This window comes from Mesocricetus auratus, unplaced genomic scaffold, assembly GCF_017639785.1.
Source record: "Mesocricetus auratus isolate SY011 unplaced genomic scaffold, BCM_Maur_2.0 Super-Scaffold_100676, whole genome shotgun sequence".
Lineage (NCBI taxonomy): Eukaryota > Metazoa > Chordata > Mammalia > Rodentia > Cricetidae > Mesocricetus > Mesocricetus auratus.
In genome coordinates, this window is record NW_024429266.1 from 121,992,126 (window position 1) to 122,005,689 (window position 13,564).

At 42.0% G+C, this 13,564-nt stretch overlaps 1 protein-coding gene across 1 annotated transcript in view; it reads right to left on the reverse strand.

The window, feature by feature from the left end:
- Positions 1-1,171: 1,171 nt before the first annotated feature.
- Positions 1,172-13,564, reverse strand: part of Fam13a (family with sequence similarity 13 member A) — a 90,342-nt gene continuing 77,949 nt past the window's right edge. Inside the window, 5 exon segments of the mRNA XM_005076051.3 lie at positions 1,172-3,321; positions 5,612-5,713; positions 6,518-6,714; positions 10,331-10,414; positions 12,202-12,297. Of these exon segments, the coding sequence (XP_005076108.2) occupies positions 3,195-3,321; positions 5,612-5,713; positions 6,518-6,714; positions 10,331-10,414; positions 12,202-12,297 (606 nt within the window). The 3' untranslated portion in view covers positions 1,172-3,194.

Here is a 13,564-nt window from a genome sequence, read left to right on the forward strand (position 1 = left end):
ACTTTAATTAGCTTTTCACAGAACCCTCTGTGGCACACATACGGTTGGCAACAGAAAAATACCATCTTACTCGAGTTTAGATCTGATTTGAAAACCAAGTTTAAATATGTAGCATTCCTTGTAAATGTGTGATGGCTGCTGCACCCTGGTTTCTTTACGGAAAGCCTCAGACAGACTAAAGGGTATGGTAACCATTTTTTGTTCTTTCCTTCTGAGTCTTTACCTCACAACAAATTCCAAGTTCAACCAGCTTACAGCTTAGTCAGCCCTCAGGGCTCTAAGACTCTAAGACTAATCCAGGACATTTCCTGATGTGTTTTGGAAGCAGGCACAAACTAGCTGGATTGGTCCTGGTCTAGGTAAGGAGAACAGAACCAGCCTGCAAGAGGCTTTTCCTGCTGTGTAAGTATTACATCAGAAAGAGACAGAGGGAAAATTGCTCTCTGCTATAGTCATGACTGATGGCAACTCTGTAGTGACTAATAATCTTGTGACTCAGAGCCACAACCAAGGGACAGAAACCTAGGATTCACAGTGAAGACTAGCAATAAACAAAACCAAACAGAACAAAAAACCCTAACTTTTTAATTTGAAATCTGACTTGATCTTTCATGGAGACCACTAAGCTTGTGGGAAAACATCTACAAAAGTTTTTAGAACTTCAAAGCAAATCTTTATCTGAATCATTGTACCACCATGTCTTAAAAAGTAAAGATGAAATGCTGTAATGACAGCATACTTAGCAATATAAAAACCCACTTCCATGTTTACTGCAGACTGTATACAAAAAAGCAAGTATTTACAAACATTACATGCCTTTGCCACCCCATTAGTCCTCGCGATCATATAGTCTAGCTTATTCTTACATAACCCTTGATATTTTTGTTGCTATGCACTAATATACATTCCTGTCCCCAAGAGAGCAAAGAGAATCCCTAGCCTACAGCATTCTGTTTGTGTGAAGCCAATTAAGATGCTGCCTCTGATGCTGGGAGCCGCAGAGCTGCAGAGACAGTTGCCATGGAAACAAACTTCCCCCACACTTCTAGCAGAGCCAGAAACCGCTGAGTAATGTGCCTGCAGAGAAGACCTGGTATAAACAGAGCTTTCACCTTCGTTCAGGCTCCATCTTATGAGGAAAACAGATAAGAAATTATGAAGGAAACCATGATATTCTATACATGATTTATTTTCCAATAACTTGGTATTTTATTGATCATATAAAACTGAATGGGAGCCCTGATAAGTCTTTTCATTCATTTACCTTTGGCGCAAACAATGGATTTCAAAACATCTAGTAGCTTCTCATTTATATGCATCTTAAGAAGAAAAATCTCTAGTGTATTTTTTTTTCAAAGCAGTACTTCTGAGCCCATGTGCTTTAAACATTCACTGGTACTGATTTGAGATATTCCACAGTTTACTTGGGAGAATAAGTATTTAAAAATTATAGACTAGATATGGATCTCTTTTTAAAAATACAATTTTTGGTCACGTGAATGATTGATGTTCATCTTTCAAAGATAGAAAACAGTCCTACATTTCATAATTTTATTTATGATACAGCTTCTGGAAATCATAGCAAATGTAAACAGCAGAGCAAAGAACATCAAACTACATTTTTATGTATACTGAAATTTGTAGGATTATGTACCATCTTTAATTGTGTGGAGAAAAACAGAGTATTTCCAACACATAGCTCATGCTTCTATGTGATTATTTGTAAAAGCAAAACTGAAGGAAGGAATTCTCCACCCCACTCCCATTACTGAAAGAGTCTCCAGAGCTACAGTGAGGAGAGCAGTTCTGAAAATCGTCTGACTGGAGAACCCCAGACCGGTTTTATCATTGCGACTGGTGATAAATTTTTCCATTCTCCTCCTTAACACTGCACCCTGTAGAAGGTGACTCTGGAAACAGAACACGGTCTCCCTGCTGCCTGCCCAGCCTGTGCTGCAGTCTTCCAGAGGCAAGGCTGCACATGCTTGCAAAACTAAGCCAGCATCTTCAGACAGACACAGTAGACAAAAAGAAAGAAGACATCATCGAGTGACAGCAAGCACACAGAGGAGATGAATGATTGGGTGTCTTAAGTTCCCTGGTCCCTCCAAAATGTCTAATATAGACAGCTTTGTGACATAGACTTTAGGGGGAAAAAAAGGAGCATCCAAATTGGCCACATACCATTTTGTTCATGTATCATCTTGAAAACTGTGATCTAGATTCTGCCTTCAAAATGAGCTGAGTTCCAAGGGCTACATCTTCTTACCCATCCATTTAGGGATTTTAGTGCAGGTTTACTTTCGTAGAAAAATTAAACTCTGGGAAGTCCAGGAGCCTGATACAGACTCCTCTCTCCCATGCTATTCCATACCTAGTCTAAAAATTAAGCAAGACCCCTTTGTTTGGCTAGTGCAACAACGAAATTGAGCCCCAAACAGGTTATCATAGGAACACTGGCCTCATTTTGTGTTCAACATCAATGTCTGAGACTGAAAAGTGCAGTCAGTGTCTTGAAGAGTTTTCAGGCTCTTCAGCTGTCACCTGATTTTAAAAGAGTATCTGCATAGCTACCTCTGTAGATGCGCTGTCCTTGGCATACACAAGTCTGAGGCAGCCGAGCGAGCGCATCAACGAAAAGTCTGCCCTGCCACCTCAGGCAGGCACAGCTTCCATCTACCTGAGAGCTAATGGGAAATGGATTGATGGGAGTGAATAAGTACAGCTTGGGGAAACGGCCAAGGCAGCAAATGGTATGCAATGCACGGTGTCACCATGTGGCGGGGCCAGTGAGAGCACAGGCCCCCACAACAAGCAGGCTCTGGGAGGGAAGTCCTGAGCTTGGGTTTGTCACAGTTTTAGAATGGCCTCGTATTTCTCAGTTGTCAGGGAAGAACAGCAAGTTAGCTGGAGATGGGGGTGTCTGATGGTGTGTCTTATCACTGCTCATGTCAGTGCCGCTCCTGCTGCAGTGTGTGTTGACATGCGTAGGAGACTTGACGCTCCCATTATAAAATTCCCAAGTCAGGTCACACTGTCATCTTCCAGGCAGGCAGTTTCTAAGGTAGACAATGGAAGCAGGAGCCAATCTGATGGTTCAGAGGCAGGAGATTGCCTGCTTTGCAGACACAGCTCCAAGGCTGCCTTCCAGAGCTGTCTTTCTTGGGAGAGCTGTCATCCGCACCGCCAGTCCTTCACATGGACTTGGAATCAGCATCTCTTTTGCTGATAAGTACCTCCAGCAGCCGTAACTTTGCCTTTATGTGCTTGTATTCGTTGTATTCCTCGGCCATTGGAGTACGGTCTTCCTTTTGGACATTTCTAGAGGCAACAAGGAGGGGTTGAGGATCACTTTCTACATGTTCTACAGGAGAGCATGCATCAGGAGTTAGCATTTGGAAACTTCATATTTTATCAACCTGCAGAATCACTGTTGATAATTGTGTCCTGGTACCTAGATGGGCTGGACTTAGACAAGGGAAAAGTGTTTTTTTCCTCTGGAGGTACCATGGCACTTGAGGGTCTATAAAGTTAATCTCGGATCTAATAGAAGATCATAAGCAACTAAGGCATGCAGGAGTTTTCTACTGATTAGAAATTAGTATGATTTCACAGTAATAGTTTAGTCAGAATAAACAGATTTTTGTTTGTTTGTTTTTTGGTTTTGTTTTTTGAGACAGTGTTTCTTTGTGTAATATCCCTAGCTGTTCTGGAACTTGCTCTCAGCCTTACAGAGCTCTACCTTCCTCTGCCTCTCAAGTACTAGGATTAAATATGTGCCTAGAAAACAGAAATATTTTATTCATTCTTCACTTTCTTAGGGTTTCTATTGCTGTGATAAAACACCATGACCAAAAGCAACTTGACAAGGAAAGGTTTTATTCAGCCCATCATGAAGGGGAGTCAGGTAGGAACCAAAGGCAGGAATCTAGAGGCAGGAAAGGAAGAAGAGGCCATGCATGGAGGACTGCGGCTTAGTGGCTTGCTCCTCATGACTTGCTCAACCTGATTTCTTATAACACCCAGGATCACCAGCCCAGGGGCAGCATGTCCATATTGGTCCAGACTCTCTCGTACCAATAATCAATCAAGGACATGCATTACAGTCTTGCTTAGAGGCCTGGTAGGGGCATTTCTCAGTTGAGGTTCTCCCTTCTCAAATAGCTCTAGCTTGTATCAAGTTGACATAAAACTAAACTACACAATTCTTAATACTTTCTCATTTTGTGTCTTTTATATAATGAGCCATTACATTTCTCTTGTTAAGGTTTATTTATTTTTATTTTACATGCATGAGTGTTTTTGCCTGTAGACATATATACACACATGAGTGTGCTTCTGGCATGTGCAGTACTCACAGGGGTCCAGAGAGGAAGCTGGATCCCCTACAACTGGAATCATGGATGAATATGAGCTGCCATGTGAGTGCTGGGAACCAGACCTGAGTCCTCTGCAAGGCAGCAACTGCTCTTAACTGCTTACTACATTTCCAATCAGTAATCTGCATACCCACCATTTGCAGATATGTCAAGAACAGTTAATATTCCTACTTAGAGACTTGCTTTTGGAATTCAGCAACTCGTCATGTAGTGCTAAGTCTTTACAGTTTACTAGGTAATTTTATATGCAAATTATAGGCACTAGTATGGGCTTAAAAGCTTACTCTGAGGTCCAACACAGTACTTTATATCCATGATCTGATACAACTCTCAGAACAACTTGACCAAAAGGAGCTACTGTCTACATCTTGTATGTTGTAGTCAGGACAGGCAGTGACGTTCCTGGAAGAGTAGCTGCTCCAACATAGCAGTCACTATGAAATATATGGAGAAAGTATTCAACCACCCATCATTACTTTTAACTTTATTACAGAGTAAAAATAGGCAAAGAGGACAGAAGGAGCCTTCCTTAACAAATGAAGCTGATTTTATTCCTGTCTGCCTTGCTTTGGTGAAGGATTCTAAATGGCTCCTTAGCCGAAGGAAGCGACAGAGGACTAAAATGAATACCTGCCACCCAGGCACCATCATGGAGGGTTTCTGTGTGTGGGGGGGTTCTCACTGTTGAGGTGTGAAGTAGGCTAGATGTTATGATATCATTAGGCACGCACAGCTCCAAATTTGAGTGATGATGAAATCAATTTCTACCATCCATTGTGGAAATAGCTTCCTTTTAGTTTTTGTAGTACCCTGAGTGAACCCAGCATTTTGTACAAAGTGAGCCATATCACCAGCCCAACTTTGGATTTTATACTGTGGTTGAGTCCCATTATCATTGTTCTCCCTCTTGTTTCCTGAGAAAAACAAACTCAACCCTGTCAGTGCGCAATTCAGCTCCAAGCTACTTGTTTTAGCTAAGAAGCAAATGTGACAGGCTTGTTTTGCATATCAGCTGACTCATTGTAGGTCATGTGCTCTGTTTGAGAGCATTTCTTCAAGTCACAGGTCTCACTGGTAATCTTTGAGGGTCCCTGACATAAATCTGAAGACCTGGTTACAGGGGGAATGTAGCAAAGTGCCTGCTTTGGAAACACTCCCCAGATGGGACCCAAGCAGAGGGCCTGGAATCTGGACCAGGTGATGGAAAAGGAGGGGTAGACACACACACATACCTTCCGTTTTGCTTGAAAAAATTGTCCTCAAAATCATGAAGTTTCTTTCGAATCATTTTCTTTTCTTCTCTCATTTCCTGAAGGTATTCCAAGAGTTCGGGTCTAAAAAGGAAGACAGATTTCAAAAAAATTAAAGATGAGTTGTTATACATGCATTGAGCGTGTGCTTGGATAGGAGTTGTGAAGGAAGAAAACAAAGCAATTTAAAAGTCATTGTGGGTGTTTTCTCTTGAATGCTCACATTCTGAAAGAAGGCGAGGCTCTAGGGGCTCCTGGGAGATCTTGCTACTCATGAAGTATTAGATCTTATGAAACCCTGCAGCACTTTGTGTGTGTGTGTGTGTGTGTGTGTGTGTGTGTGTGTGTGTGTGTGTGTGTCTGTGTCTGTGTCTGTGTATTTGGAAAGAACAAAGTGATGCTTGTACTCAGGGTTAAATGATGAGCTGTGGTGGACAGAGACACAGTGTCATTCGGAGATCTCCTGCTTGTTCAAGCAAGATCTCAGGACCTCCTCAAACAAGCTGGGACAACATACATGCAAAAGCTGATAAACGTACACAGTGTGATTTTCCTCCTTTCTCTCCCTCCCCTTCTCCCTTCCCAGCTCTCCCTTCCTCCTCCTCTTCTCTCTCCCTCCCTCCTGCCCCCCATCTCCCTCACCCTTCCCTTCCCAGAGTAAGGATGTGCTCTGCAGCTCCTTTACTAGGAATTCACTCCTTAGCCCTGGCTCGCCTCAAGCTCACTGACCCTTGTGTTTCAGGCACCGGGCCCATCTCTTTATTTTAAATCGTTACCTTTTGTGTTCACACGCACCCCAGGTAAGCCACTTGTGACTTTTTGGCCAGACTAACATTTATGTCATTATTTGCACTGAGTCACTCCAGTGCCACTGCCCAAACGACGTACATTGAAGCAGAGTGGAGGTTCGAAAGGCCTGAGTCCTGGCTGCATTTTGATGGCATTTTGTCATCCATTGGCGAAATAAATCCATCAGCATCATCTTCAAGTTGGTCCAGAAAGCATTGTGCGCTGCAGTCTGTTTTCAGAGTGACAGTGAAGTCTGGCTTTGTGGAGCTGTCGTCTTCTGACCCCTCCTCTTGTTCCTGGAGAAACACGGCAATCTCAACGAAACTCTGAGCATGTTCTGGAGTACATATCCATTACTTTTACAAGTGTCCCTCAGAAATCTCCTAATTAACTGCATTCACGTGGTTTCCACACCAAGACTGAGTGTGGAGGGCAAAGCTGGATGCAGCCAGACACTTTCCACCTCAACTATGCCTTGTCTCTCATCTCTGCTTGGCCCAAGGAAACAACGCTTCAGCGTTCTTTTCTATTTACATTGTTTTACAACTTCAGGCAACACTTGATTTTTAAATAGACAATTTTAACATTGCTTCTGGTAAATGGAAGTAACAGATCCCCCATGCCAGTTTTACAAAACTTAACTGAGGCAGCACACGCCCAGAACCTGTGAGGCACAGTTGGGAGGCAATACCCGTGAGCCTCCCTCTCCTCCTCCACCTCCCCTGGATGAGGAAGGTGAAGGAGAACAGACCCAGAAGCCCAGGCAGCACTTGGGCCTGTACACTGCTGCTTCCGAGCTTGGCCAAAAACTGTGTAGAACAAATGTCTGGTGAACAGTCTATCCATTCAGATGTAAAAGACAGCTGTGAATGAGCATTTTACAGCTGGATGGGGACACCAAGGAAAGCAACAAGTAAGAATGTAGGATTTCATTTCCCTGAAGTTCTACTAATGGGCTGGAGAGATGGCTCTGTGATGGTTCTTCCAGAGGACCAGGGTTCAATTCCTAGTACCGGCATCTCAGCTCACAACTGTCTGTAGTCTGTTACTTCAGTCACAGGCGATCCTTTGCCTTCTTCAGGCCTCTAAAGACCGACCACACACACACACACACAGACACACACACACACAGAGTGCACAGACATACATTCAGGTAAACACTCATATGCATAAAATAAAAGTAAATAAAATCTCAAAAGTCCCCCTAATTATATTCCAAAGTCTGGAGACAATTTTAAGTACTCTGATATTTTGTCAAACGAACATAACAAAACTACTCTCAGTGGCCTTGGAAAACCATGGGGAAAATTACATACCAAAAAAATGGATGTTGAAATGAACTCATAAATGAGATTAGTACAGTCTCCTAATCATGCATATTTGGGGAAAGAACCAGTTATCAATCCCCTAGCACTGGCTCCCTTAAACCAGTTTTCCTTTTTTTGATAGGACTGATGTGATATCTGGATTTTGATAAAGAACAAGGTACATAGATCCATCAAAAGGAAAGGTGCCTATCGAAGTTTCCGCCTAGGTACTACAACAGTGACATGAACCTGAAGGGAAAAGTTCATAGCAGGCTCTTTGTTTGAAGCCACCAGTCAACAATTATTAGTTATTTAGATGGTGACATCAAAGGGTGCAATTCCCACATGCATCAATGACAGAGTGGACAGGGACACCTGGTTTTCTAGATTACAGAATCTATATTTAGTTTCCTTCAAATAGCTTTAAGGCAACATAAAAAGCAGCTGGAAAGTTCAAGGTTCTATAAGGAGGTTAGGAAAAGAAAAATCTGGGTATGTAGTCAGTCAGAAACCAACCCACAGACAAGCATCATGAGATCACAGGATCTCTCAGGACAAAGGGAATCACAAAGAGGTGGGTCACAGACAGTAAATCTTAATGGTGTGATTATATTCCCTAGGTATTTGCAATACCTAGAGACATTTTGGGCTGTCATAACTAGAGAGGGGATGGTAGCAGCTTGTGGGAAACTTTCCACAGCAGTTATCTGATCCAGGGCTGAGAATCTGACCGGTGAGTGTCTAAAATGAGCTGGTGATAGATTGACAGGCTTTGGAGAATTGAAAGTAAAGTAAGGCCTGGCTCTTGGTCTACTGTCCTGGCTAAAACATCTCTAGGGTAAAACTAGCTCCGGGGAGACACAGAAAAACTGACCTGTGTGATACAGCAGAGTCAGTGGCTGAAGAAGGGCCTAAAACCCACATTCCACGAGGAGCAGTAAGAGCTTGGAGAAAAGGTGTTTAAGGAAAGGAGCAGGGTGGGAGGAAATGGCTTGTGACACTATATGTGTGAAGAGCTATAAAGGGAAGAAGTCATGTGTGTCTTCCCTGGTCTTCCAGGGGTAGGGGGCAAAGCTAAGTGTGTGTGTAGAATGCATTTAGCCATTACAACTACAAAACCATAAGTTTCACTGTGATTAGTTTACATTTATCAAAACAACACATTCTAAAATTACATGTTCCGTAACTGGATTCTATTTTGTCATTAGAGCTCATTAGAAAACAGGTGAGGTGCCAGATGCTCTTGTTACTCAGCTCATGGGACACTCAGCCTCATCCTCCCACTGCTCTGAAAGTGTCTGTCTTGAGAAGAGAACTCTATTCCATCATGTTTTAGAGGGATCCTGGAGTGGTCAGGAAAATTCTCTAGGGCTATTGTGGGCTGAAGATCTTCAGAACCTTCATAACTGAGCTGGTGCTATTGCATACAAGATAGTTTCTTCTGAAAAGCAAGTATAACCACAACTAGAGATAAGTTTTAAAGAAACAACTTAGACTTGGTCTTTTTTTATCTCCAAACACACTAAATTGTAAATTGTATTGGAACTACTATATGTTATCAAGAGCATGTTAATAACCATGTCTGATTAGAAAAAATGAACCAAAAGACAGCAGTATTTACAAAAGCAATGTAACCATTGGAAAATTACTTGTAATTTTGACCATGATGTGAGTCAGTGTGCAATAAGCCACAGACAAAATACTCTTCTAAAAACTTCGCTAAAGAATAAGAACGGATAGAGTGTCATTGTCCACGAGGAGCATCATTAAGATACCTACCATTTACTTAATGAGGCAATTACTAAGTGTCACATCTTGCATGTATTCAGGAGCATGTTTTTACCTGATATTAAGCCCATTGTAAGCTGCTAAGAAAAGCAAGCTAATTTTCATATACAAACTATCAAAATTTGCTCAATTACCAAGATTCAGTTCATCTGTAAAACTACCAGATGGACAAAGCTTGCTGCCTTTCATAGATATCAAAGCGTATTGTAAGAAAATAGCTATAATTTTAAAGATACAATATAGCCCCGATGTTCCAGTACTGCACTCATAATTCTGTTCTATTTAGTAATGTGATTATCAAGCACCATCTGCCTAATACATTAAAATTGGGTATTGTAGTGTGGGTTACCTTATCTCAAGCAAGGAAATGAAGTTTTCAATTGATCACCCTCAGTAGATTATTCTGAGATAATCATTCCTAACCACAGGAAATAAATGACCATTGTCACCTGAGAATGTCACAAAAATATGACAGGCAGGACTCTTAAAACTCACTTCTGCTTTGGGTTTACTTTTCCTCTTTGGCCCTAAGTAACTCCTAAAAAAAAGTGGTCATGATTTAAAAACAAAACAAAAAAAACAAGGTGAGACACAAAACAGTCTCTGTGACTGAAGTAAAAGCAAAACAGAACAAGTTAACAAAGAGGAGAACGGAAGAAAACTTCAGGAACCAGCAAGGCTATAGTAGAAGCAGACCATGAATGTTCACAATTGGCTCAGGTAGCTACTGATTTGTAGGGAATGCTACTAGGAACACTGCTCAAGGACTGTCACTCCAGTGGGGCTAGCAGGGTAGTGTTAGCACCAAGATCTTCACCTTTATCTCCTTGAAGAAGGAAGCAGTTTCGCCCTCGATAATTGGCTGCAGCAAAGGGCTTCTCCGTTTGCTGGAGGGGGAACCCTGTGATAGGCATTGACAAATGGGTTATATTATGAACAGCTTTTCCTTGCCTTATACCTATCAGACTATTTGATTATACACACCAGTATTCACTACTGTATTTTAACTACATTTTATAACCACTTCCCACCAACCCCCCCCCAAATACCTAATACAGTCAAAGTTTTTTTTTTGAAGCTCACAAATACAAATCACAGGACAGAGTACAGTAAGAATGTGCATGCTTTTTAAGCGAAACTCTCAGTAATCCCCCCAAGAAAAGCACTTACCCCCACACCCTCCTCCCTAGCCCCAGCAACTACACCTAACTGCAATTAGCAAAGGACAATAGTTCAAGGTCAAACAAGCACATGAAGGTCATTAAACTTCTCTGTTGTACATTCACTCTATTTAGGAACCCAAGTGTTCTTAACTGTGGAGAGACGATGGCTCCTTATATTAGGTCATTTTATTTGTTAGTTTATTCTGCAGGATAGTTGCAGAAGAGTAACACTCTTTAATTGCACCTGCCCAAAGTCTCTGGATTGCCTCCTATTCATAAAAACAAGTGCGCTATGAAGAGAAATGTGAGAGCACAATCTAGGTCCAGAAACAAAGAAATGAAAAATAAGATTTAATGAAGCACTAGATAACAGTAGCAGCTAAAGAGAGTAAGCCTTTTAGGATTACTTTCAAGCCAAGGTTGTGACAGCAGAAAAGGACACTGAATCATGAAATGCTTCTCTCAGAGATGGGCAGGCACTAATATCCCAACAATATCTAAGCAGGGGAGAGGACTCCCAGACTGGCTAAGGAAAAGTAGAGGTTGTCAGTGCTAAAATATTTCCCATAGCCAGAGATAAGCTGCTACTCTCCCTTGACAAGATGAAACCCAGAAGCCAACAGCAGTTATATCTCAGGATGCTGGCCATGGTAGGCAGCTTCCCAAGCACTAGCTTCCACCAGCCCTCTCTTTCCACTCCCTCTCCACCCTCATAACCTACAAAACAAGGACCTTCTCATTGAAGCTCTTTAGAGGTCCTCCTTGAGTCAAGTGTTTAGAGAGGGGTACCTCAGTGAATGGGGAGAGACAATACCAGACAGAAACTAGAGAGGCACTCTTTGGAATGAAGACCCTGGAGAAGGTCCATCCCTACCTCTTGTACTCTAAGGAATGGGTTTAGGTGCTGGCCCTATGAGTGCCAGAGGATGGTATATGCGATCAATTCTGTAAGGTAAGACATGGATCTAAATGGCTGGTTCAATTACTACAGCTTGATCTTTAATGAGAATGACAGTTAGGATGCTATACACAAAGGTGTGGTTCCTTCAATAGAAAGGGAGGGTTACACTCACAATAGTAGTATTGTTAGGGCATTGTATTGGTTAGTTTTTGTCAATTTAGCACAATCTAGGGTCACCTGAGAGGAAGTAGCTTCAGTTGAGAAAATGCTCCCATTTTGGTCAGGATCATATCTGTGAGGCATTTTCTTGATTAATGTGGGAGAGCCCAGCCTACTGTGGAAAGCACTATACTGAGGCAGGTGGTCCTAGATTATATAAGAAAGGAATAAGCAGTGTTCCCCCTTGGCCTCTGTATTAATTTCTGCCTCCAGGTTCCTTCCTTGAGTCCCTTCCCTTACTTTCCTTCGTGATAGACTATATAACTATAAACTAAAATAAACCCTTTCTTCCCCAAGTTGCTTTTCTGGTAATGTGTTCATCACAGCAGTAGTTGAAACCTAACAAAGAGAGCCCCCCTTAGCACAGCAAGGGACTGCTAGCAGAAAGAGAACAAATACACTCACAATGATGGGGACAGTGCTGGCCCTGGACAGGATCTGTTTGACCAGTCGGTACCTATCATACAGAGGCTTCATAATCTGACGCTCGGTCTTTGTCACCTGAAAAGCAAGGCCAGGACAAGTGAGAACCAGTTCCCAGGTCATGCTGTCCCTCGTCCCAACATGCTTTACACTTGTAGCCCAAAGATGATTCAATTTACAAACTTATTTAAACAGGATAACAATATTTAGTCAATAAATAAAAATACTGCAGATTTACACTGCAGATCAATGGAAAGCACCCCACTAGTATACTTTCTAGACCTTAATAATGTGCTATTTTCTTAGCCCACTATGGTAATTCTAAAACTGTTGTTGTGGTTTTAGAGGTGGATGTAGAGATGGCTCAGTAGTTAGAAGCACTAATTGCTCTTCCAGAGGACCTAGGTACAATTCCCAGCACTCAAATAGCAGTTCACACTCATCTGTAACCAGTTCCAGGGGATCCAATGCCCTCTTCTGGCCTCTGTGGGCTCCAGGTATGCATGCACATGGTGTACAAACATACACACAGGCAAATTACCCATACACATAAAAATAAGTAAATAAAATGTAACCCCCCAAAAAACAAAACAAAACAAAAAACTCCTTAAGGAGTGATGATGTGCGATGACTTAGCAGGTAAAGTGGCACATTTGCTAAGCCTGGTGACCTGAGTTTGACCTCCAGAATCAATATGGTAGAAGAACTGACTCCCATGAGCTGTCTTCTGACCTCTATATGCTGTGTTGTGCCTCCTCCCAATAAATAAGTAAATGTGAAAAATATTCAAGAAACTCAAGGTTCCAAATTTCCTACTGGGAGGTGCATTATCTGGGAGGTGCAAGGAAGAAGGCAAGTGTTTCTTTTATAATGCTTATCCCATGGAAGTCTAATAAACTTATTTGCATGCATTTCTTCCACACGAAACTGCTCCCTCTTAAAAGCATGATTCTGGCACAATCATGCTTTCAAGGAACTTTTGCTGCTGGAATCTATTGGATGATTCATTCTCATTTCCTTCATCTGGCACACTGCTCAAAATATCTACGCAACAAGAAGGAATCCAGTCCAGTTTCCTTGTATAGGATTTGAAACGCTTCGTCATTTATGACTTCCCCCCTCCCCACTATACTACAAACTCTGGAAATAGACTAGGTAATCTCATGCCTAATTCTCTGCCATTCCCTCTGCAAGGAAGGGGCTTTCTTCTTTGTTTGGAAGTAGCGGATCAGAAACCAACTCGGCATAGTCATCCTGAAAGAATGAGTCTGTCCTCCACAGCTCCATGTGTGCTGGCTGCTTTTATGTCATCTTAACACAAACCACAGTCATTTGGAAAGAGAGA